Here is a 27,206-nt window from a genome sequence, read left to right as displayed (position 1 = left end):
AGTTATACAGTACTGGGGAGACTGTTCAAAGTGTCTAACCTGCTCTATAGTTGAGAGCTATCTCATCTGTCTATATACTCACATACAAAGTTATGGCCAAGCCACTCTGTGGAATTTGTCATTCCAGTACGATGCTCACTGTTGCCAAGGTAATCCTGAAGCATGTGCTGCTGAGCAGCCAATGGGTGAAGCTTTCTCCTCTGAACTGGTGACTGCTTGGGATTTGCTGACTCATTCTTCCAGTCAGGGTCAACAGACCACTGGCTCCCATAACCTCCCAGGCTCTAGGTTTGTAAACTTGAATCGCCTTTGCTGTCTTTCTCTGCCTCATCAATAATGTTAAAAGTCTTACAATTTCTGCCTCCATAGGTCTCTTTTACATATTTCTTCCTAATAGCCTGACCTGGTGGCACCAGACCTGCTGCAGTAGCTTTCTAACTGGTTCTCCTACCTCCAGACCTTCCCAATTCTCATCTGTCCTAATCCTGCAGGTTCAAATCATAGCATCCCTTGCCTCAGCCTTCATTGCTCCTATTGCTTACTGATTTAAGAGTAAAATTTTTACCATGACATTGCACTACAGGGCTGCAGCTTACATTTTGAAGCTTAACTCTTAGATTCTTGGCTTAGCCTGACAGATGACAACATTTCTCAAAAACAGCCAATAGTCTTCCCTATCTGGAAGATATTCCTACCCTACTACCCTTTCCATCTCCACTGGTCCGCAAAGCCCCCACCCTGATGTGATCTCTTCAACTTACACAATTGTGTATTTTATGAATGTGTCTTTCCTTGCTACAGGCTTTCATTGTGGTTGTTTTAGGACATCAGTATCCTACCCTTTTTAATACAGCATAAGGACCAAGAAAATTATCTTGGAAAAAGCAAATGTTCTATAAATGTCTTTTGAATTGAATGGGATTATTCTACGTTTCGGCCGCTGGGGCTGGGAGGAGAAATGAACGTCATTACCCACAACACTAAGGCATTAGGGAGGAAAAACCTCTGAGCTCAAATACAGTTAATTCTCATTTAGGCAAGAAAAAAAACACACACCAATTTTTCTATTTGAGATGATCTAAGAGGCACACATGAGTATTAACCCAGATTTAACAGCCTTGAGGGAAAACTAAAACATTCAGGGTATGGCCAGATAAATAAGAACCAGCCAAATAATTGTGAAATGACTCTGGAATGCAGAAAATCCATCGGAATGTCAATAAAAGCCTGGCTTGCAATTGCTTTCATATTAAGGGTCTTTCTCACCACTTTAAAACCAGGCCTAGTCAGTGTAGAAAACCATGCCTAAAGGAGGAATGTAGTTCACCCAGCTTCTACTCAGCAGGCAGAGACATGGGTTCCATTGACTCAAGCCTGCTTTGGGACGGATTTCTTTGTTGTTTGACTGAATGGTTTCTTGTAACTACATGTGTGCATGTATATTCTCAAAAACAGCCTTTCTCCATCAGTGGCCAGGGCATGCCAGATCCCAAATTGAATACAGAAAAAATGTCTCCATAGTCTATGTCAGAGTGGTCGAGTGGTGGCTGCCTGGGAATGGGGGGTTAGAGAAAAGGGGCAGGAGCAATCTTTGTTGTGTGAGTGGGATGGCTGCGCGGGGGGGGGGGGGGGGGGGGGGGGGGGGGGGGGGGAAATGGAAATGTTTTGTGTTTTGTCTGGGAAGGCAGTTCCCAGATGTACATACCTAACAAAATGCATCAAGCTTATACCTCAAATAGCTGCACTTCATTGTATTTACCTTATACATCAATAAGGTTAATATATATATATATATATATATATATATATATATATATATATATATATATTTATTTATGGGAGCTTAGAGGATATGTTAGAGGACCAGCTGTTTTGTTGTTGTTGTTTTGTTTTGTTTTTTTGCAGAGAGCCAGGTCCTAGAGGTGGGATGGTCCCAAGGGCCTCCCTCCTTAGTCTTCTCCCTTCTGTCACTCATCACTCATCATGCTGGGTTAAAGCATGGTGGTTCCAGAAAACGCACGTGCTACTTAGAATAAATGGGGAGACATATTTGTGCCACAAAATCTTGGGTCAGTTTTCTTGCAGAGACAAGTGTAGGTCGGGGTGGATCAGGGTGAGTGCCAATGGTGGTGGGAGGGAGCAGAGTCTTGCCCACATTAGTTTATGGAGAGAGCAAGGGCTTCTTGGAGAGGGGTCTTAAATGTGAGGAAGAAAGAGGTAGGAAAAGGGATAGGGGGGGGAAGAGAGAGAGAGAGAGAGAGAGAGAGAGAGAGAGAGAGAGAGAGAGAGAGAGAGAGAGAGAGAGAGAGAGAGAGAGAAAAAGAAACATCAATGATGGGAAAGAATCAATGATCAGGTGTCTCCTCACGCCCCCTACTGGGGATCCAGCCTGTAACCCTGGGTATGTGCTCTGACCAGGAATCAAACCATGACCTCCTGGTTCATAGGTCAACTCTCAATCACTGAGCCATGTCAGCTGGGCAAGACTCTATTTTTCAATAAACAAATGCACTTCTTTCTGACCTGTGTGTGTGAAATAGAAGGCAAGATTGCATCCCAGGTACAGTGTGAAAGTGCTGCAAATACTTTGCTCCCTATTATACTATCTTAGTTAAAATTGCCTCACTTTTCCATTTTGCCGGCTGAAGCAGCATCCTGGGTTTTGTGCTGTGTCATCAAAGGGGCAGAATATGATTTGGCTTAGGACTTGGACTCTGAAACAGCTTATGAAATCCAAGCTCTGCCACTTGATGGCATTACGACCCTGGGCCAGTTACATTAGCCCTAAAGGACTCATTTCCTCATCTTTGAAATGGGGCTTATTATCGGATTTGCCTCACAGGGTAGTTATGGAATTAAATGAATGAGTGAGAAGATGGTGTGGCACATAGTAAGCCCTGTATATGCGCTATTCTCATTTCCCTGAATTGTGCTCCAGTGGAGGACAGCCTCGCTTCCACCTCACTGCAGAGTTCTGCTCCTCCCCACTGGCTCCCTGTGGCCACAGGTGGCAATTCCTATCCCTAGCTCCTTTGGGCACTCGGCCACTCTGTGCTTCCTGTCCTCTCCCAGAGCCATTGGTCCCCAAGGACAGAGGATACTGGCCCAAGCGCCTTAGAAATACTGCTGAGCAGCTAGTACCTGAGGCAGCTATCCAGGCCATCAGGCTCTCTTGGACTGGGACAGTGGGTTTCCTGTGTTGGACCCCTGACTCAGGGAAGGCTTGGGGGCTCTGCTCCTGCTCGTCTTCCTTCCTCCACTTTACTTCTCTGGTTTGACCCAGAATCCACCTGCCCTTGCCTGGATGGGGCAGATTCCTGGAAAGCTGGGGCCTTGCCTTGGACTGGTGTCAGCTCTGTGTCCCCAATGCCACCCAGTTGCCCCAGGTCCTTAGCTTTCATGGTGTCTCATTTCTGGCTCCTGCCCCTTTCTCACACCTCTGCAGTGGGGGCAGAAGGGCTGTGCCTGTTTTCTGTTCCTAGCATGTTCCCCGAGGAGTCCCAGGCCAATCATCTACTTGATCAGCTTTAACCACTGGAATTCAGAGCCTTCACAGAGGAGTCAGACGTGGGCCTGGGTGTTACACTCATGTGTGAGAGAGCCAAGGGGAAGGTGCTCTGAAATGGAACCAGCCCTGAGACACAGGTCCAGGTGTCCAAGGTCACCACACAGCCTTACTCTCCAGGCCCTGGTCTGGGCCTGTTCATTTGCATAATGTTATTTGACCAAGGACAAGGACCCTAAAAGGTGGAAGAGACTCTATTTTTTACTCCTGATTCTAGAAGCCAAAACTCCCATTGGCACAGCGGCTTTACTCTCCTCGTTTTGTGGACCCCTCCCACTGGACTGGTCCTCTCATGCTGTGTCTCCCACCTGAGCTCAGGGGCCCATCCTGGTGCTGGTACCAGGCTGTGGCCACTCTGGGTTCAGCTCATGGCCACAACACAGGCCTAGCCGAAGCAGCAGGCCCATCCCGCCAACAGCTGATTCACCATTTGTGACTCCTCATTTAATACTAAACATCTGTAGATGGCCCACCATGTCCCACCTCCTCAGTCAGAGAGAAAACAGCCTGGGATTTGGGGCCTTCGGCATTGTAAATTGTGCCAAGTGGGCTAAAATTTGTGGTTCTCAGAGGGGGGAATCTTGGCTGGCAGGTCAGCCGATTCCTATATTTCTGTCAAGATAAATTCACAACTTTCTCTCAGAAAAAAGAGAAAGTCTTAAATTTCTGCTCCCATATCCCATAATTTGACCCAGGGGAAATTTAGTTTTGTTCAAATTAAGACTACAGAACATCTACTTTCCAAGCATTAATCCTCAGTGTTCTCTGTGCTTTCCACTAATGTTTTAGAAATGTAATTAGTTCCTTTCTGTTTAGTTTTCCACTTCCTTTCACTTGGTCTTAACAGTGCTTTCCAGTTCTGGTCCCCGCTGCCACCCACCTGTCTTCTCACTTCCCCTGAAAGTCAAGCTTCCAGAGAGTTCTCTCCATCATGCCTCTGCCTCCGCACCTCCCTTAATTCCCTGCACCCACTCCAGTCTGGCTTCCACGCCACACTCCACAGAGAGTCCTCCCTCCCTCGGTTTCTTTGTTGCTACATCTAATACGCAGCGTGGTCTACCTTACTTTAGCAGCAACATTTGATGCTACTGTCCCTTGGCTGGGGTGACCATCTTCCTTGTGTGAACACTCTGGCTCTGTTCCCACTAAACATGGAGATGCCCTAAGGCAAGCATGTCAAACTCACAGCCGGCAGCCACATGCCTTGTTTCCCTGGGGTCTTTCCTAGGACTACTGCTCTGATGTCCCTCAGTACACATCCTGGAGCCCCATCTGTCCTCGGCACTGGGTTGAAATGTTTGACTGCCTGGAGGACATCACCACTGGGATTCTCAAAGCCCACTCTCCCCAAAGCTCACATTTCCCCAATCAGAACTCATCTTCCTCCCTTGAAACTGTGGTAAGTCCATGGCCAAACCGACCATTTCCATGGAGGATCCTGAGACAGAGCTGACAACAACCCATCCTTGTGCGTGAATCCTTCCTGCAAGGGTTCTTGGGATTCACCTTCAAGATGTGGCTGGTTGACCTTCAGTCTCCATGGAGAGCACAAACTCAGGCTTTGCAGGAATTTCACAGACATGAACCTAGCCTTTGGGAAGCAGTCTCAGGCAGTCAACATGATTGATAGGAATCCCCTGAAAGCAGGACCCATCGCCTATGACACTCAGCCCCCTGAAGCTATAGGAGGAAGCCATAAGGAGGCCACACAAGCACCCTCCGTGTGTACATGGCACCTCAGGGATCTCCATGTGAGTGAGATTCCAGCATGATTTCTGAACCATGGTACTTCACATGAACCCTACCTAGCAACTGAGCCAGGCAGGTGGTAAGATGAGGACAGTATAAGACATTCTGCTCCCCACATCTGGCCTTCCTCTGGCCTCCAGTGGGAACCTAGACTCCTGAGGCCCCGACATCGCTACCAGTGGCCCCAACTCCACTAGCCGTACACGCTTCCAGATCTACCCTTCATTCTGATTGGTCCTGATCTCAGATGTCCTCCCTTCCAAACAAGGAACATATTCCCAAATAATCATTCAGCAGACACACCTGAGCCAAAGAAAGATCAAAATTCTGAATTAAATGACCAACTAACATTTTGCACTAACTCTGTAGTGCTGAAGCCCTAAACACCCTTTTCACCAGCAGCCTTCTCCTCCCCCTTCATGTCCTTCAGAAGCGGTGGTATTGTTTCTTTATTAATTCTGTGATATAAAAACAACCTAAAAAACAACAAGATGTTTCTTAAAAAAAAAAAAAAAAAAGACTAAAGCAAGCCTCCAAATCAATAACAGAGGTTTCAGAGTGATAGGATTATGGGGGATTTAAATTTGGATGTTTTTATACTCCCTGTAATGCTGCTGTATCTTAAGTAGAAAAGAAAAAGATTAGCAGTGACTTTTTTTTTTTTTTTTAACTTGACAGCTCTGGGCAAGGTAGGAATGTTCAGTTGATAATGTAGCCACCGCCACGTTGTTCAGTCTGGGTTCCTTATTCCAAGCCCAACATTAACACAAAACCTGCCTGGATCCCTCTGTGTGTCTAGAGAAAAGTCAACTAACCTTCTAAAGAGATATAAAACTTTTAGTTAATCATTTCTACTGGAAAACAATTTATGATTGTAGTTCAAATTTTCAAGAAAGAACAGCTCATCAACCCATTCTGGCAAGAAAGAATGTACAGTAATTTCTCCTTAACCCAGAGTGCTCCTTGAGCAAGGTCAGCAGTGTGTGAGTTTACTTCTGTATACCTCTTAGGAAATCGAGTTCGCCCGCTCCCTGTGTGTGGACTTTGAGACCCACTTTCAGGCTTAATTAGAAGAAGGGAGTCGGAAACTGGAACTTGAAAAGGGAAGCAAAGCAGATGGCGGAGACAGAGGCTCAGGTCCCCCATCGACTTCCTCAAAGCCCCAGGAAGCAGAAAGGGTACCCTGCCCTCCAGGGAAGTCTGCAAAGAGGGGGGGCATCAGGGAGGTGCATGTGAGCTGGATGGAGGCAGGGCCCTGAAGGCAGGAACTAACAACCCTGAAATAATAAAATCAGAAACATTTAGGATATTTTTATAAAAGATGAGGCAGAGAAACAAGAAAAAAGGGCTCTTAAATATGCCCACTCTCTGCGACAAGGCAAAATGAATGTATGAGTGTCTCACTGGAATGCAGGGGTCGGAGGTAGGCTTTTAAATATTGCATAAGAAGTAGGGAATGGAACTGAGCAGCACAGAAACTCCGCGGTGTCTCCCACAGCACAGGTGTCTTCTGCCCTGTTTTCCTCTCTCTCTCTTTGGTGTATGTGGCCAGATTTCCTAACATAAAAAGTCCCTGCCCTCATTCATCCAACCCTGTTGGCCCTGCTTTGACCTCATAGTGCTTTCCAGAAATCAGAAGGAATTACTGGGTTTGCTTCCTACCAAATGTGGGAAGCCCTTGTCCAGAGTCATGGGCTTGTTTTATGGGGCAAAGCCATGGGGGGAGGGGTGTTAACGCCAATGTGCTCTCAATGGCTCCGTCCCCTGAGCCTCAACACCTTCATGACTTTGTTTGGAAGCCACGAGGCTGCTGGATACCATTAGCGCCCGTGTTTCCAAGCGCTTCCATGTGCTAACAGCGCCAGAGCCTGCCACTCCAGTGGGACTCTGAGCCTCTCTGGCACATGCATCATCGTGACAAGGCTGGGGATGATGTGTCGCTGAAGGGATGAAGCCATCAGAGAGTTAAGTCCAAGATCAGATTAAATTTAATTATGGGATGGGAGAATTCTCATCTGTCATCCTGGTGATGAATTAACTGAGGGGAGGGTTGTGAGCTTCTCAGAAAAGAGGGAGAGGAAGAATAAAACGTATTGACAGAAGGACAAACAGAAGGGACCCGTGGTGCCCTTTTCGGAGCCCAGAGAATCAGAAAGGTCCTTGGCACAGAGCCTCATAGCCCTCAATTCCTCCCCCTGTGCACAGCTTGTCTTAAGAATGCCCCTCTACAGAGCAGCTGTTTCAAAGTCCTCCCAGAAGTCCCCAGGGCCACATCACTTGGACCCTGTGCTGGTCATGCCCTGTCCATGTATGGGTCCTCACCCAGGAGGGGCCTGCAGCGGGGACATTCTATGTTTGTACATGGGCAGCATTTATGTGGAGTCCTGTGCACACTCCCAGTGAAGCGGGCCCCAGACCCGATGTGTGCAAAGCACCTGGGGCAGAGGCAGGATTCACTCCAAAGGGGTCAGGGAATGGAGGGGGAGGGGCAGAACTGCTCTATGTCTTGACTGTGGTGGGGTTACTTGACCACATGTTTGTCAAAACTCACAAAACTATATATTAGAAAGAGTGAACCCTGGATGGTTGCTCAGTGGTTAGAGTGTTGGCCTGCAGACCAAAGGGTCATGGGTTCAATTTCCAATCAAGGGCATGTACCTTGGTTGTAGGCTCAATCCCTGGCCCTGGTCTGGGTGTGAACTGGAGGCAAGCAATTAACGTGTCTCCTCTCTCTCTCCCTCTCTCTCTCTGTTTTCCTTTCCTCTCCTCTTCGCTCCCCTCCATTCTCTCTAAAAAGTCAATGTAAAAAAATATCCTCCAGTGATGATTTTTAAAAAAAAGTAAATTTTATCTTAAAAACTCAATTATATAAAAACTGAAATGGTATTATGAATTTAAAAAGTTAGGCTGGAACACTAAGCATAACGTGGACCTGCTCTGGACAAAGAGAGACATACCTTCACTGTTATCTGTCTACCACACAATTTTGTACATAACAGATAATCAATAATTGTGTCAATTGGGAAAAAAGGCACTTGGAGATGAGTGTTAACACGCAGATTCGTAGGCCCCACTTTCTGTGTGTCTGGGGCAGGACTCAGGGGTCAGCATTTGTCAGGAGCTCCTGGTGGCTTGCAGTCCCGAGGACCACACCTGAGATGCTGGGGGAAGCCCTAGGGCTCTCAGTACTATTCTCCCTCTTGACCACCCTCAATCACTTGCCACAGCCAATTGCCTGATTGTCCATCAAACATGGAGCATGCACCTCCCCCCCTCTCCTTTGCTCTGACATTCTAATTGCCTAGCACTGGCTCTATGCTTGCTCAGCTCTTTCTACCATGGTCGGCTACGGGCTAGAGAACATTTGGGGCTCGAGGACTGGAGAGCAGAGTGCCCAAGTTCAGGAGTCAGAGAGCTTGAGTTTGAAGAGTGGGATGGAACACACTACATGAGTCTCACACCAGTAAAAGGGGCAGTCGCTATTTACGTGACTGCACTGAATTCGTCACTAAAATAGAAATGGGTTTATCAGTAGCAACATTTTTGGTTCCCTGCCTCAACCCAGCCAGGCCTCTGGCCTGAATGCTCAGAGCTGTCTGTAGGCAGGCTCTGACCTGTGGCTCTGGATCTCACTGCAGCCTGTCACAGGGCAGGGCCCTCAGGCAAACAGCTCAGCTTAGAGCAGCCCCAGAGCCGTCAGAAGTGTTAAGGGGCCAGGAAGATGCTCCATGCCCCCGAGCCCCTCAGAGAAGCACTGCCCACCCATTTCTCTCAATTTGACCTTTGCCACCAAGGGAAATCAGGAGCAGTGGATGGGGAGGGTAAGGGCTTGGCTGAGAGAGAACACAGGGAGGGGCTGCCAAGAAGGCCATTGCCATGGCCTCTACCCCTGTGGGGTGACCTTGGCTGCTCCAGCTTGGGGACCCACCCGACCTGGGCCCAGGATGGCAGCAGCCTGGCGTGGGGTGAGGAGCTGTCACATCCTTGAACAAGACTCTACTGTAAATGGGGTCAAGCTAACAGCAAAGGCTGCTGCTGTGTCCTTGATATCCTATTTTTAAATGACAGTTAGGTTCAAAAAAGAAATGAGTGTTTGTCTAATCCAAATTAGTAACCAGTCCAAACCAAGGCTGGTCATAGCTCCTGGCATACACTCGCCAGCGAACAGGCTCTCTGAATGGCTGGGAACCATTTCCATCTTGTTGACAAACACACGTTACAAGACAGAAAATTACCCTCCTCAGTGCCCATTTTATCTCTGTTTAATTGCTGTTTGACAATAAATTACAACAGAGTCCATTAATTAAGCTAACAATGTCCATGGAACACCAATTCCTTCTTCTGGGAGTTGCCTTATTACAGAGCTTTGAATTAGTCTCCATTAACCCACAGCACTTTATGAAGCAGTTTAAAAAGATGCCAACACACGTGACTGGTGGGGAATGACTCCTGGTGTAGAGGGAGCTGTTAGGAGGAAGAGGAGAAACCTTGACGAGCCAGGGAGGGGCAGCCTGGCGGCTGGAGGGGAGTTCCCACTCTAATTCTGAACGCGCGGTAGACCAAAACACACCATTAGACTTACTTTACTGGTAAAGTATTGCCCAGCCTGTGTGGTTCAGTGGTTGAGCATCGACCTATGAACCAGGAGGTCAGAGTTCAATTCCCAGTCAGGGCACATGCCAGAGTTGTGGGCCAGATCCTCAGCGTGGGGTGTGCAGGAGGCGACCAATCAATGATTCTCTCTCATTGATGTTTCTCTCTCTTCCTTCCTCTCTGAAATCAATAAAAAGATTTTTTAAAAAATCAGTTGATGGAAAACAACCATGGCCAACATGCATCCTAGAACTGTAGGCAGCAACGAGCACCCTAATTTGGTCTGCCAGTCCATCTTCAGCTACATGGCAAGAGCATCCATCTCTCTCTGGACTCCTCCGGGTCTCTGTGCATAGTCTGAACATGACATTCCCCAACGTGAGTCCTTCTGTGTCTCTCCATTGCCCTCAGGGTCAAGTCCCAGCATCCCTTGCACCATCTGGGAACTTGTTAGAAATACAAAACCTCAGTCCCTAATCCAACCTCCTAACTCAGAAACTCTGGGGGTGGGGCCCAGTAGTGGGTGCTTCCAGGTGGTTCCCCGGCACACTGACATGTGGGCACCTGTGCTGTGGAGCACGATCAGGCCACTACAGATCTGCCTCTGCACCTCCCTTCTCTCAGCACTTCTTTCCCTCTTGCATTCTAAGCCCCGGGCAAAGAGGGCACCTCTGTCCTCCAACACCCAGCACCCTGAGCTATCTTGCTTCTTCCACACTTACTATGCTGTAGGTTTCCTGCCTCTTTACTTGTCTCCCCCTCTCAAGTGTAAACCACTTGAGAACAGGGTGGGTATCTTATCAGCTACCAAATGCAATTGTGACTAGCACCCACAGGAGGTGATCAAGATGTATCTGTTGAGAGAATGAGTGAATGAATGGATGAAGACACTCACTGGCTTCTTTAGTCCCTGCTGCCTTTGGTGCCAAAACTCCATTTCCCAATGGGAAGGAGCCCATCTACCCAGTCATTCTTCTGCACGCCACCGCACGTTTAGCCAATTGTCAATTCTGGCAGGGCCCAGTAATCAATCTTGAATTAAATAGATTAGATTTGAACTTAAAATGCTTTGGTTGTGCTGGACTCTGCTAGGTGACACCATGCTGAAGAGCCTAAAACCATTGGAAAACACAGATATTTACATTATGATTCATTAACAGTAGCAAAATTACAGTTATGGAGTAGCAACGAAAATAATTTTATGGTTGGGAGTCACCACAGCATGAGGAACTGTATTAAAGGATTGTGACATTAGGAAGGTTGAGAACCACTGTGCTAGAGTAGGCCTGCATTCTAGCCTGCTTTGCTAACAGGCACCTGCCCCTCCATGCTTCAGTTTCCTTATGCTGTCTGCTACTTCCCAGAGCGGCTGCAAGGACCAAAGGATTCAGGATTTGACCTGTTTGGCATTTCTCCTTCAGGGGACCCATCATCTTGAAGGGCCGAGGGTCTGGACTATGAGAACTGCCTGTGGTGATGGCAGAGGAAACACAACTCTTCTTCCCAGGTCCTGGCTTAGCGGGAAACAAAGTTCTCCGAGCAGACAAGCTGTGAGCCTTTATGAATGCATGCATGAGTACGTGTGTATGAATTTAAATTTGCATGTGAACAAATGCGTTCACAGGACATGAGAGAGACAAAAGGTTTCAGGGTACTTTGTCCAGGGTCTTCCATTCACAGGGCAATCTGTGAGTCTGGCTTTGAACCATACATGTAGTACTCCTCTGGAATTGAATAATAAATGTTTTCCCAATTGGTAGCTTGCCTTTTATTGCTATTGATTGACATAAAAATGTTTTAAATTTTTATGAATGGCAAGTGGAATGACACTTTTCGATATGCTTATTCCCAATCTTCAAGAATTTCTGCTAAGCGCTCGTGCGCGCGCGCTTAGCAGAAATTCTTGTTTTCACTTTGTTGGTTGATCATTCTGTCCTTTTTGAGTTATCTTGTGTGTTCTAATGAGAGATCCGAGAACACATGTTCTCTGAAATGTACTGCAAGCACCTTCCTCCTTCCCAGTCAGCACCTGGCTCTCACACCAACACTACAGACCAGGTCATTCTTCTGATCAAACTGATGGTGGCCTCCCAGGGTGGACATGTCCATCAGGTTTTCACCAGGGAATCTGCTAACCCTTTCTTTGAAGGTGTAAGCAGGCTTTTGTATATAATTACAATACATACACTTCTCTATTAGCAAATGATCCTCCAGTTTACATTTTCCTTTCAGTACGGCCCATGCCCACCACTTGTGAACCTTACAGAGAAACAACCAGAACTCTCCCCACAGAACAGGTGACAACCACCCAGGTAGAAGACACAGAAGTCCCACAAATCCCCTGTGGGCTGCTGAGTTTACTCTTTTCCTGGTCAGGGATGCTCCTACCTGGGGTCCCCAGCCGTGGCATGGGTACAGTATTGCTGTGTGGTTCTCTGGTGGCCCCTGGTCCAAGCAGACATCTTTTGCCTTGTTGTTGCGAAGCTGCAGGAATAAGGAAAACATCATCCATCAGAGCTCATCCTTCAGAGGATGCCGTGGGCACCAATCCTATGTCTATGACCTTCACCCACATGGCTCCCCGTCCCCAGCATGAAAAAGGATCTCAGGAAACATTTGGACAAAGAAACACTGGTCAGACATTGTGAGTTTTCCAAAGTGAGCTTCAGCACCAATGCTGGTTTTAATAACATTAGGAATCACAGGACAGTTTCTCAGTTCATTACTGACAGAGAGGCATGGAAAACAGTCATCAAAAAGCAAACAAAGGCCTTTCCATCATGCAGAACTTTAGCAATATTTATTTATTTATTTATTTATTTATTCAAAAAATATCGACTGAATGCATACAGCAGGCCAGGCACCAAGTGTTCAGAGTGCACCTTCAAAGGAACAGACAAATGTCCCCTAATTTGGCCCTCCAGGTGCACTGTGTTCTATGTGGGTGTCCACCCCACCCACCACCCTGCAATCTTAACCAGCGGGAAAACAGCAATGCTGGCCTTCTCCATGTACACGGTCCCCTCCAGATTATGCTCTCCATGGAAACCAAACTAACTGGGTAAATCAAGAAGAGGGGTTCAGAGATGGAGGGGAGGTGGCTCCTGAGCTAAATGCTAAAGAGGACAGTTGGAATGATACCGGCAATGTTCTGTTTTCCAGCCAGATGGCAGCTATGTGGACATTTGCTTTATACTGTTACATTGCACATGTATACTTTATGCCCACTGTATATGTGTTATATTTCATATGACAATGCAATGCCTAAAGGAAAAAAAGAAGTGCAAAGGTGAACTAGGGGCTAGGGCAGTCCAGGCCATGAGGGTAGTATGGACCAACCGCAGTATTTTGAGCAGAGGAGTTGGTGACCCACTGTTTTGTGCACACTGACATGCTTTTGCATGTAGGAAGGCAGTGTCTCATGCATGCAAAAGTCAGGATATAAAGCATACACATACCTTTCTCTTAAAATTATTTTAAGACATTCTAGATAACATAGATAAAAATATTTTAAAACAAATAAAAAGTGAATTATTGCCTAAGTAAGCCTGGACACTGGCACTGGATGTCCAGTGAGGCAGGAATGCCAGAGGTGACATCTGCTCAGAGGCGTGTGTCTCCCTTCGTCACTGGCTGGGTCTGGTGTGGTGATAAGAACTACTAGTAGTAAGCTTTAAATTACACTTGTCTGAATATTGGTAAATTTTGTCACTGAACTGAATTTGACTACAAAGTTATTCTTAAAGAAATGTATAAAATGCAAGTAGCCCAGCTGGTGTGACTCAGGGGGTGAGTGTCAATCTATGAACCAGGAGGTCACGGTTTGATTCCTGATCAGGGCACATGCCCAGGTTGCAGGCTCCATCCCCAGTGGGGAAAGTACAGGAGGCAGCAAAAGGTTTTCTCTCATCATTGATGTCTCTACCTTTCTCTCCCTTCCTCTCTGAAATCAGTAAAAACATATTTTAAAAATAGTGGTAGCTAAATAATGGTAGATTTTGTTACAAACTAAATTTGGTCAGTGTGACTTTTTTCATTGAATGTGATAGTACATCTGAAACACATTTCAGTTAATGGTGAGCTCAGCAAACAGAAGATGCTGAAAACGTTAACAATGCCTGGGAATTGGAGTAAGTTTTGTTTTCATCTTTATATTTTCTACAAAATGTATTCATTAAATGTATTACTTAGAAGAGGAGATTTCTGCATAAGTAAGACGTCCTCCCCACCCCAAAATCAACAACCATCTCCAAGGCCATCCCCTTGTTGGGCTCCAGAGACATCATTTCCTCTGCCCTGGCCATCTTCCCGCATTTTCCCATTTTTATTCTTCCTTTGTTAGTACTATTTTGTTCTTCTAATTATAATATTACACATAAACACTAGTGATATCTGGGAGACATGAAAAAGCCCCCACAGAAAACCTGCCTGTCCCACTTGCTTTTAAGAATTACATTATCAATACTTTTCTCAAGTCATTAAACTTTTGTACAAACCTTTTGAAATAGCTACAAACTATATTTAAACCATTAAGACAGTATATTTAACTAACCTTCAAGTTAGATTCAGAATTTTTTATTAAAAAAAAAAGTCACTAAGATGAACAATTTTACTCTCAAATCTTTGTCCTCATTTCAGATTATTTGCTTAGGAGAAGAGTGGAATGGCTATCATTAAGCCCTGTAATACATGCGGTTCAAATTGCTTTTTAAAAAGCTCATTTCAATTTGCACTCTCACGAGAGGATATGTGGCTTTTTATATTACCAAGACCTTGCTGGCAAAGTACCAGCACATATTCTAACAATGAGTATTTGTTCACTTGGTAGTAGGAGAAAAGCTATTGCAATGTATTTTAAAATTAGTTTTCACTTCTTTGATTATAAAATAAATTAGAAATTTTCATGTTTTTTTCAACTATTGTATTTTCTTTTGTACTTTATTTTTCTCTGGGATTTTAAATTTTATTTAGGTTAAATTTTTAATTTAAATCAATTTTCAGGGCTCATTATCTATTAATGATACTATCCATTCATCTATAGTATTTATGGCTTACCTATTTCCAGTTTGGCATATATTTCTCTATTTGGTTGATGTATAGATTACTTTAATATTTATGAGCTCAGATCCATTATCCTTTTCTTTTGCATTTTCTTTCATGGCTTTGATTCTTAGAAAGCCCTTCCTTCCCCTTTTAGAGATGAGATTCATATCTATTTCCCTATGGTTCTATTATGGTTTCTTTTCTTTCACTTAGACTGAAATTCACTTTGGGATATGGCAAGCTGTTAGAATCTAAATTGTTTTCTTTTCCAAAGAGCTAGGCAATTTACCTAATTATCTTACAAATAATCCATTCACTGCCCACCATTTTTCAATGCTTCCTTTATGTTTGATCTTACTTTGGTAACAAAAAACAAACAAAACACCCAAACCATGTTTTTTTATTTAAAAAAAAGAGAAGACTTCATAATTACTGTTGTGTGCCAGTTACTGTTCTAAGAACTCTACACATCGTACGTTTCATATTCCCAACAACCCCATGCAGTAAGCATTTTCCTTCCCCCATTTCACAGATGAAGGAATGGAAGCTGAGAGGAGCCCCCTGGGGTAGTGGATTCATCCAGCAGGCTGGCTCCGGAGTCTGCATGACACAGACTGCCCCTGAAAGAAGCAAGCTTCCCTTTCCCAATTCCCGCTCAGGAGAGACACCTGGCCTGGACCCTGATGGTTTAAACTGGAGCTGATTACAAATAGCCAAGATCTGAAAGCAACCCAATGAATGAAAAAGCTGTGGTATATTTATACAATGGAATACTACCCAGCCATAAAAAAAGGAAATCTTATTCTTTGTGATACATTGGTAGATCTAGGGAGTATTATGCTAAGTGAACTAAGCCAGATAGAGACAAGTACTCATGATTTCACTCATATGTGGAATGAATTTAATGAATAAAATGAACTAACAAGCAAATGTAAACACTCACAGGCCCGGCCAACATGGTTCAGTGGTTGAGCATCCATCTATGAACCAGGCCACAGTTCTGTCCCTGGTCAGGGCACATACCAGGGTTGTGGGCTTGATCCCCAGTATGGGGAGTGCAGGAGGCAGCCAATCAATGATTCTCTCTCATCATTGATGTTTCTTTCTCCCTCTCTCTTTTTCTTCATCAATAAAAAAAAGGAAAAGAAATGAAGCAGACTCATAGAGAACAAACTGACAGCTGTCAGAGTGGAGGGAAATTGGGGGGCTGGGTGAAAAAGGTGAAGGGGTTAAGCAAACACACACACAAGCACACACATACACACACACCCACACCCTCATAGACACAGACAACAGTACACTGATTACCAGAGAGAAAGGTGGGTGGGTAGAAGAAGGTAAAGGGGGGATAAATGGTGATGGAAGCAGACTTGATTTGGGATGGTGAACACATAATACGATATACAGATGATGTATTATAGATCTGTACACTTAAAAAAACTATATAATTTTATTAACCAATATCATCCCAATAAATTCAATAAAAATTAAAATAATAAAAGGCACCAGGCATAAAGTAGGAAAATTCACAGCTATTAAAAAGAGTAAACATGCTAAATCAAAGAATGCCTTGCTAGCTTCAGTCTATAATCAGAGATGGAGAATCTTTACTAATAATAGAAGAATATGCAAATTGACTGGGATGCCATCACAGTGACAGTAACGACCAAACAGCAGGCTTTGTGGGGCAACCAGGCCATCAGGGGGGATAGTGAGGGACAACCAAATGACTGAACAAACAGGCTGCATGGGGCAGTCAGGCTGGTGCGGGGGGGGGGGGGCAGTTAGGGGCTACCAGGCCAGCAAGGGGGGGGGGGGCCAAGTAAGGGATGACCAGGCCAGCAGAGGGGGAAACCAGGCCAGCAAGGGGGCTGTTGGGGGTGACCAGGCCAGCAGGGCGGTAGCTGGGGGTAACCAGGTTGGCGGGAGGGGGCAGTAAGAAGGGAGCAGGCTGGTGGTGGGGGGGGGGGGTCAGTTAGGGATGATCAGGCCAGTAGGGGTGGCAGTTGGGGTGACCAGGCTGGCAGGGTGGGCATTTAGGGGCAATCAGGCAGGCAGGCAGGTGAGCAGTTAGGAGCCAGTAGTCCAGGACTGTGAGAGGGATCAGGTCTAAACCAGCAGTCAGACATCCCCAAGGGGTTCCTGGGAGGGTATAGGCTGGGCTGAGGGGACCCCCCACCCCATGCATGAATTTCATGCACTGGGTTTCTAGTGTGTGTATAAAAAGCACATATGTGTGTGTATAAAATATATGTTTTTAGTAAAAAACAATATACACACACAAGAAAGAAGACCACACATCAAAATGTACACATTATCTATGCCTAGATACAATCCTGGCTACATGACTGATAGGCTATAAAACTTAGGTAATTTAATGTCTCTAAGTCTCAGCTTTCTTATCAATAAAATGGGAAAAATACTAGGACCTCATAAGGTGACAGTGAAATGAATTCATATGTAAAAAGCACTTTTAGAATAGTGCATGGCATTTTGAAAGCACCCAGTAAGCTTTTATTTTAAAACTTTTCTAAAATCTATATTTATGACAGTTGTAATAAGAAAGAATTCAGGTGTAAGGAAGGTGCTATTTTCTCATCATAGGAAATATCAAGAAGCACATCTGCACCCTTTCTTTGGCAGTAAATGGCCCTGGGCCACACAGCATTGAGCCATGGAGAGATCCAGTCTCCACCTCATTTTATACCCAACTTCCTAGTGAATGTCCCATGTACAGGTTCTAGGGGACTTCAAAATCAAAATGCTCCAAAGAGAACTCATTAGCCATTCCACACCACAGGCTGAAGAATGGCCCATGCCCCACTGTAACATTCCTTTTGTCTCTTCTACCAGTTGGGAGTGCACCATCAAAATCCACTCACTGAATGAATGAATGAATGAATGAGTACATGAATGAATGACTCTGTTTCTTATTTCCCCCCATCAAAGCAATATACAACCCATGGCTCAGAGCATGTATGGTCTTAATTACCTCCCCGTATGCAATGGTGTTATTGTATCTTCTCATTTCTGGGTAAACGTGGTCCAGGTACCACTGGAAATTCTTACACTTCAAACTTTTCCTTAAGGCTCTTCTTTCAGAGACATCACCTATGTCGATTCCCGGGTTCTGAAAGCAAAGAGAAGCGAAGGGCATTAGTGACTGTGGTAAACCATTGGAGTGTTACCCTCGAGTAAACCGTTGGAGAAAAATCTTAATTTCTCTGCAAGCTACTCCCAGTGTCGGATTTAAGGGCACCTATTTGATCATCTATCCCCAAACTAGACACTACTGTCCTCTGAGCACATCACACGGTCCCCAAATCAGCTGCCCCGATCATTGCTGTGCGAAAAGGGTCCTGGGACAGCCAGTGGCACCCTGTATCCCCAGCTGTGCCTCTCCCACATTTTCTGAGTGACTATCGAGCCAATTATCAGAGGAATTATTTGATTAAGACAAGGAAATAGATGCCTCTACACCACCTCCTGTCTTTCTTTTTCTGCACAGGTGTAATTTCCCCCTTTGTTGGCTCTTTGTGGAGTTCATTTATGCAGAAAGTGAAATAATTTTCCATCGCAAAGCTTGTAATAATGTCCTAATGAATAATTCACTCTGCTTTTACAGAAATGAACCTGTAATGGGCTGCTGTGTGCTGACAGGGAGAAATAAAGTAGCTGAAATATGACTCCACGGACTCAGCCACAAGATGGCCCTGAACTGGTGGATACAAGCTGCTCTCCACAGAGGCCACAGGGGCGGGGAGCCACGCAGCATCTTGGGGGTCCAGGAGAGATCAGATGATTTCATTAAGATTTCTTCTTCAGCAGCCAAACAATGATTTCCAAAGGAACAGCCCTTTAAATGTCAGACATTAAAATTCAAAGGCAAGCTGGGGTTCCGATATTTAACTCTTTGTTTTAATATACTTAGCGTGCTTAACGAGAACGGTCCTTTGTGAAAAGTGTGGTGGGGGATTCTGGCGTTAGGGACCAGAGGTGGTTTGTGATGATGGAGAAGGCATTGGGATAGTTGGCAGCCCTGAGGTCTTAGGACTCAAAGTCACACCACCATTCTAGGTCACAGCTCCTCATCTGCAAAATGGGAAAAAGAACACCTATTCCACTGACATCACAGGGTGTGGGCACAGGTGAATGAAGACTGGACTTCGCACCCCTCTCTGCCACGTGCTATGTGCAGGACCTTAATAAGCAAGTCCCTTTTAACCCCCAGAGCTTTAGTTTACCCATCTGTAAAATGGACATTAAACTAGGTTTACATCAGGTTAGCATTTATCGAGCCCTTAATGTTAGCCATGCTCTGTTCCAAGCCTTATTTTTAGCTTCCCAGGAGCCCTAGGAGAGAAATGTGAACAATCCCTGTTGTACAGATGAGGAAATTGAGGCAGATGGTTCCTAAACTTGAGGTTATTTTGAGGGCTAAATGAGATATTACAAGTAAGGAACTTACCTAGCACCTGGGACCTAGTAAGGGCTCAACAAATGTTGCCTATCTTGATATCCTAACATGTAACATCACTTATAATGTCACAGCTCAAAGCACTCCATTGCCATGGGGGTTTTCAATACTGTAGAACCTTGTTTCCACAATTGTAACAACAATGATATAAATGCTTCACTTTCATCCTCGTTATCCACAGACTCTGCACACATTCAACTGCATTTCTGCTGTTTTGGGCTCCAGCTTCCTGAAACATGGAGGCTGCTATCTCTCAGCAGGAACATTTTAGGCAATCCTCTCAAGGGCAGGCTTGGACAACTGGCTGACGAGGTAAAGCCAGCTGTGGCTAGGGGTTTGGCTCACCCTGCTATGTGGCAGAGGACAAACCACCCTCACCGACATTCCTATACCCCTGCCAGGCACTGCTCTAAGGATGTCACCGTGCTTAGATTTAGTACTTTAGATGTAGTTCTCACAACCACCGAGGAAGGAGGACCCGCTATTACCTCCATTTTATAGCTGAGGAACCCAAGGTACAAAGGCTGTATAAATGGATTCATTCAAGATCTCATAACTAGTAAGTGGCAGGGCTGGGATTCAAAGGGCTGCAGTAACACAGGCATTTTCCTAGGCTACCTTCTGGGTAGAATATGGGGAAGAGCTGAAGAGCCATGTAAACAAGGGATTCAGTAGACAGCGGGGGCACATGTCACGAGGCAGCTGGAGCTCCAGGGAGGGCAAGCCATTAGAGCAGATGACAGAGTCTGGTGCCAACGGTTTTGGGCAAGGACCTTCCGAACAGTGCATGTTCAGAAGCAGGGCATCCAGATGACTGTACTAAGACTGGGACTGACCCAATATAACCCATCTAGTTCTTGTAGATGGATTTTGAGGTTTCTGTTGTCACAGTCCCCCTGCGCAGTGAGGGCTCCAAAACCTGGACCCCCTCAAAATGCGTTCATAATTTTCAAGTCTGAACATCTTTCTGGGGAGGAAGCATCAGCTTATTAAAGGGGTCAATGTCCCATCCAACACAAAGATCAATGTTCTAGGGAGATGGGGAGGGTTTCTGGGCCCTACCTCCAGCGGCAGGTTCCACGCTATGTACACGTGAGACTTGTAATCGTCCATCCAGACCTCAGCCACCCGGAGAGCATTCCTCTTGGTGTAGAAGCCGATGTTGCTATTGTATGGCTTCTTCTTCCGCTCGATGTGGGCCACCCGTGAGCAAGGCAGGACCTCCATGCTGCCCCCGCAGAGCCATACCTGGAGGTGCAAGGACTTCATCAGCCTGAGAGAGACATTCCCAGAAGCCACTGCCCCTCCCCGAGGCCCCAAGGCAATGGCTTAGGAGACATAGTGGAAGTGAGAAATAACATGTTAACATATGAAGCCATATGAGATTTCAGGGTTGGTTTGTATCTGCAGCCCTAACCTAACCTAATTAAAACAGGTAGAAGAGATTTGGGGAATTTTTATAAATATGTCTAGAATATTAAAATCCAGCTCTGGGTAAGAGTGACCCATCAAGGTGCTCCTGGGACACATGGCTTTCTCTGTTCTCAGTGGTGCATTGGCATCCATGAAAATCCCCCGTCCCACTCCCCACCTGCTGGAACTGTGTCCAGCAGATTTAGACTGGAAAATTCAATCTAAAAAACAGACCATCGTTGTTCACATCAGCACAAAGTACCAGTACACAGGGGTCTAGTTCTGCATTGTTAATATGCTCCAATGTGGAGTCCGGAGAGCACAGATGCCCGGCATTCTAGAAGCATCCACCCCAATAAGATCATGTACAGGCATCACTGTTCCTGGAATAATCAGGTGGAAGGCTGACAGGATGGTTGTCTTCGAGAGATGCCAAAGCTCAAGGAAGCGACACCTGTTCTCTGCCTGGGCATGGCAGGCGTCCAGGCTCCCAGGCCCTGCTTCCAGGGGAAGCTGGACCATCCAACCACTCTCAGACCCAGGCAGGAAAAACAAAGCATTTCTGATTGCCCAGAAGGATTACTTTGTGAAATGTCCTGCTTCTTGGGAAAGGAGGAAGAAGACACAGAGTGATTTCAGGGACCTGTGGGATGTCCTGCGGAGAGCTCCTGTGTTTTCCCCCATAAAGGACATTGTGCTGGTGAACTGACTGAGGTCAGCACAAAGTATGCTCATCCCAGACGGGGTCATTTCAAGCCATTCTACCTGTAGTCTTTCCTTTTTTTATTATTATTTTTTATTTCAATTAATTTTTTTACAGAGAGGAAGGGAGAGGACTAGAGAGTTAGAAACATCGATGAGAGAGAATCATCGATCAGCTGCCTCCTGCACAACCCCTACTGGGGATATGCCCGTAACCAACATACATGCCCTTGACCGGAATCGAACCTGGGACCTTTCAGTCCGCAGGTCGACGCTCTATCCACTGAGCCAAACCGGTTTCGGCATGTAGTCTCTCCTTGAGTATCTGTCCACCTCTCCTGGTCCTTTATTGATTAAATTTGGTGGCAAAATTCATATGTGTGTGATCCTCTGTTTCTATTTCCCAACTCTGATTATATCACAGGGAAATCATATACCTCTGGAACATTGTTCCCATCACCAAGAATCCTCATTCACTGCTCATGCCTTCAATGAGGAGACAGTGAGCGAAGGGATTTGTAGACAGTAGTGCTTCATACTAATTTGATTTGGAACCTGGTAACTAGGTGTCCTCTTTGGTTGAGACAGACGCGTTAGAAGGAAGCCAAGTCAGGGAGGCAAAATATTGCAAAAGATCTGTGGGGAATAGGGGAAAGACACCCTGAAGGGTAAAACAAGGCAGCTGAATTTCTAGGGTTGAGGAAAGACACAGAGTTCCACAGTTATGTGGCATTTGATAGTTTCAATATTCAGGGGGCTCTGGCTAAGTAGCTTGGTTGGTTAGAATGAGCCAAGGTTGTGGGTTTGATTCCTGTTCAGGGCACATACAAGAAACAGCCAGTAGGTGCATAAATAAGTGGAACAACAAATGGATGTCTCTCTCTGTCTCTGTCTTGTTCTCTCCCTCCCTCTTTTCTTTTATCCCTCCCTCCCTCACTCTCGAGTCAATAAATAAATATTTTTAAAAAAGATTCAGGAAATAAATGAAAAGACACTCGTGTTCACCAATGAGAAAAGTTAATATTGTTAGGATGGCAATACTTGTCAAACTGATCTAAAGATTCAGCTTTCAACAAGGGTGCCAAGACAATTCAGTGGGTGGGTGGGTGGGGGGAGAATAGTCTTTTAATTGTGCTGGACAACTGCAAAAGAATGCCTTTGGACACTACCTCTACAAAAATTAAACTGTAAATAGATCAAGGATTTAATGTAGGAGCTAAAACTGTAGAACTTCTAGAAGAAAGTTCTACAAGAGCATATTTTCATGACCTTGGATTACACAAATGTTCATCAATTGATGAATGGATAAACAAATGTGGTATATCCATACAATGGGATATTATTTAGCAATAAAAATAAATGGAATACTGATATATGCTATGATATGAACAAACCTTGAAAACATTATGCTAAATGAAAGATGCCAGTGACAAAGAACCATATATTGTATGATTCCATTTACATGAAATGTCTAGGATAAGAAAATCCATAGAGACAGAAAGTAAATTGATGGTTGCCTAGGGCTACTAGGGGTGGGTTTGGAGAAAGGTAGAAAGACTGCTTGTAGGTATGACATTTCTTTTTAAGGTGAACAAAATGTTCTAAATTTGTGTTGATAATTGTACAACTCTAAATATACTAAAAAGCCACTGAGCTGTACACTTTAAATGGGTGAATTATAATGGTATGTAAATATGTCAACAAAGCTATGACAAAGTAAAGAAATTGATAGGAAGACAGATAAATAAGTCCACAAAGAGATGGAGAAAAGAAATTCCAGAGTTGGATTCCGGGTTGGGGAGGTTCCGAACGACTGAGGAAAACCAAGAAGGGGTGGGTACAAGCAGGGATCACAGGTGCAGGTATATGAAAAGCCTCAGCAAAAGCCAGGAACCCAGTTCCAAGAACAGAGCCACCAGGTGGGATTAGCTAGGCCTGTTTGGTGCCAATCCTTGGTAAGCTGCCCAGATCAAGGTCAGTATTGCTCCAAAGCCCAAAGTGCAATTATGCTCATGAGAAGGCTCAAGTGGCCTTGTGAGAAGTAGAGGTGAGAAGAGGAGTCAGGTTGCACCCTGTGTCATATCCCAAATCTCTTAAATGACCAGGGAGCGATGATGTCCCAGGCCAAGATGCAGGCAATGAAATACTCCTGTCCTGTGTGGCATGAACCTGGCTTCCTGTGCTGGGCTCTGGCATGTAGATATGAATTGGTTTGCTCAGTGAGAACCAATGCACAGCCACTTGGCTCTTCCTGTATAGTCTGGGGTGGGGCAAGGGGCTCTCAGACTCTGTTGGACCCAGAAAAGAGAGTGAATTACCATGGTAGGTACTGGCCCAGATTCCTAGTCTCTGTCTGGAGAAGCCTGGGTGTCAACTGATAGATGAATGGATAAATAAGATGTGGTACATATATACAATGGAATACTACTCATTCATAAAAGAGAATGAAATCTTGCGATTTGCAAGAACATGAATGGATCTAGAGGGTATTTTGCTAAGTGAAGTGAGTCAAACAGAGAAAGTCAAATACCATATGATTTCACTTATGATTTCACAACAAAAAACCCCCACAGCAAATGAATACACAAAACAAAACAAAAACAGATCCATAGATAAATAAAACTAGCTAATAGTTTCCAAAAGGGAGGGTGGTGAGGAGATAGATAAGAAAGGGGGGAAATGGGAGAGAGAGAGAAAGAGAATGAATCACAAGACTCTAGGTCCTAAGAAGTCTTAGACAAAACATATCTCTTCTGCTTCAGAACAACTGATGCCCTGGAAGAAGAGGACATTATTTGAGAGGAATGCCAGTGGGCGAGTGGCATTGGTATCTCTACCAGCATGAAAATAGAAGAGAGAGAGAGGGGGGGGGGGGGGGGAGGACGGTCTTCAAGGGTGTGCTGGTTTAATTCTATCTGATGCATGTTTCTTTCATTCATTCAACTTATACCATTTAATAAATATTTCACTAAGTCCTTAGAGCCTTAAGGATTGTGAAAAGTTTGTCATCAAAGTAGGAAAAGTTGGTATTCCCAGAATTACCCTTTAATCTCAGCCTGGTCAATGGTCTCCCTGATTGTCCTCTATATTTTCTCAGTTGAAGTCTCCCGTCTTTCCTTCAAGGACAGGATGAAAAATTGTCTTACATTGCTGGTTCCAAAGCCTGGATGTGCCTTTGAAGCACTAAAAGAGCTTTTAAAAATTATAAATGTCTGAGTCCCACCCCAGACCTAAGAATCTAATTCTTCTGGGATAGAACTGGGTATTTAAAGAGTTCCCTGACTTTTTATGTTGTGATGTGTAACCAGGTTTGGGAACCACTAGCCTAGGGCTTTTCTGAGGCTGTGGTGTTATGACTCTATATCACAGGGGCTGAAAGAAGCTAGGCTGTGCCTTGCCAAAGCCGGTTCAGTCTGGTAGTGGTTCCAGGTGTTGACAAGAGGCAGGGCATCTAATGTGCCATGTGCTGCCCAGCTCTCCCAGGGCCTCTGTCACTGAGGTCAGCAAGGGAGGAAAGGGTGGGAGCCTGAAGCCACTGCCAGGTGCAGGTGAAGAGCAGTGGGGGACGCCAAGGAGTCAGAACCAATGTGACTGGTTTGCTTATATCATTTATTCCTGTAGGCAGTGGCCTCCAAACGTTTTTGATATTCATTCTCCTCTGGGAAAAAATTAAAGCATATCCTTCAATATGTTTAGTTTATCCATTCTAAATTATATGCACATGCTACTGTACTAATATATTTTACACATGATAAATTAACATATATATAGAAATTGAAAATGACATGAAAAGGGAAGCATTATTATATTCCTTTTGTACCCCAGTGGATTTTCTTGTGTGGCCCACTTTGGAAACCACGTTAAGAATTCAAATATTCAAGGTCAAGTCTTATCCCCCCCCATTTTAAGAGACCAGCTGTTTATCTTGGGCAGCAGGAAATATTGAGGAATGAGGAGGTTTGGGCCACAGTAACCTAGAGAGAATTTTCAACTTTGTCATTGAGAGCCATGATTACTTAAAAGCCATTTTTCAGAGATGCTCCAAGAACCCCCAGGGACACTGCAATTCTGGAAAGAGCCTCAGATGCTGTTACAGGAGGAAGCTCAGAGCCCTCTCCCCACCCCGTACCACAATCATTCAAATTGAACAGGAAGCAGCAGGAGCCAGAAAGAATCCCTGGTGCTCTCCTGAGCACTCCATTCCTCAGCTCTGGCCAGTCAACCACCAAGTCCTACAGATGATGACTCCTCCCCATGGCTCAACTCCATTCACTTCCCATCACACCCGCCAAGACCACCAAGCCACATCGCCTCCACCATCACTTTAAGCTGACACCTAGACCACAGCAACCACCTCTCCACAGCTCCATCCATCCAACCTCCACGCAGCAGCAGGTGGTGTCATCTGATCATGCCATGCCTCGGAGCACTTCCTGGCTCTCACTACTCTGAGAATGAAGCTCCCAAAGGACTTGCATCTCTTTGTCCCACCAGCATCAACAATGCACTTTCCCCAATAATCCTTTCTATTCTTCTGGGTGCCACACTCCTTCCAGCTTCAAAATCTTTTTATCTCCCTGCTCCCCACTCCTCCACTCTCCATCTAGTTAATTCCTTCTTTAGCCTTTAGCTCAATCATTGCTTCCTCAGGGAGGCCCCCCCCGAAAATCAGAGCCCCCATCACGCCTTCATGACGCACATTACCTTATCTCTTCTCTAGCTGCCAGCTCCATGAGCACTGTGCCTGGCACACAAGTAAGCACCTGATAAATTCTTGTTTGAACGACAACGTGAATGTACTAATGAATGGAGGGGCTGTAGGGCATATGTTTGGGGTAGAGAGCAAGATGCTGCTTTGGGCTGAGATGCTGGTCTTCCTCACTCACCAGGGGGCTGAGTGGGGAGAGACAGGAGAGGGGATCTGAGGGGAGCATATCTGAGGGAGAGTGGTAGCTAGGTCTCTGAAGGGCATGTCCATACATGCACTTCAGACCCAGGCCTGGATGGCTGAGGGGAGTCTGGTAGTCTGGAAGAGACAGTGCAACTGGAAATTCAGTCCCGTGAATTCAGTGGTTGGTCATGGAGAAACCTTCTAGAAACAGTCTAGCACATCCTCTTCTCAGAAAGGATAAGGGGTTGGAAATCTACCCTGGGAGTAATGATAATAATGATGACTCAGCTAACTGAGTCCTCCACACCCTAATTCTAAGCTACCGCTTTGTGTTACTCCTTTCTGAGTTTCTCCCAGGTATATGTAAGATATGCATGTTAATAAGTATCTGATTGATTTTCTCTTGTTAATCTATCTTTTGTTACAGGGGCCCCAATTGAGAACCTAAAAGGGTAGAGAAAAGATTTTTCTCCTCTACACCATACTCACTCACAAGGTCTGTAACTTCTCCAGGGGTAACTATGGGTGCCCGACACTGTCCAGCCAGGTCTCTCAGCCAAAGCTAGCCAAGCAACTTTGCAGTCCGAAGTCTACCCAATAATGATGCAGAGTCCTACTCTGATGTCTTACAGATGTTACTATTCACAAGCTACATTATCCTCACAAGTTATGTATAGTTTTTCTCTGATGAACGTAAAAGGGATTACATAGCAGACCTGACAAGCTCAGTGATCAAAATAACCACATATACTGCTCTGATCATAAATTCCTAA

At 45.2% G+C, this 27,206-nt stretch overlaps 1 protein-coding gene across 1 annotated transcript in view; it reads right to left on the bottom strand.

Annotated features, from left to right (window-relative positions):
- GALNT17 (polypeptide N-acetylgalactosaminyltransferase 17) overlaps positions 1 to 27,206 on the bottom strand; it is a 392,529-nt gene that overhangs the window by 12,136 nt on the left and 353,187 nt on the right. Inside the window, exons 7-9 of the mRNA XM_036409104.2 lie at positions 20,490 to 20,675; positions 17,943 to 18,080; positions 12,296 to 12,391 (exon numbers count right to left, since the gene is read on the bottom strand). Coding sequence (XP_036264997.1) covers positions 12,296 to 12,391; positions 17,943 to 18,080; positions 20,490 to 20,675 — 420 coding nt within the window. The remainder of the gene's footprint in view (positions 1 to 12,295; positions 12,392 to 17,942; positions 18,081 to 20,489; positions 20,676 to 27,206) is intronic.

This window comes from Pipistrellus kuhlii, unplaced genomic scaffold (assembly GCF_014108245.1).
Source record: "Pipistrellus kuhlii isolate mPipKuh1 unplaced genomic scaffold, mPipKuh1.p scaffold_m20_p_4, whole genome shotgun sequence".
In the NCBI taxonomy this organism is placed as follows: domain Eukaryota; kingdom Metazoa; phylum Chordata; class Mammalia; order Chiroptera; family Vespertilionidae; genus Pipistrellus; species Pipistrellus kuhlii.
This window is presented reverse-complemented; position numbering and strand designations above follow the sequence as displayed.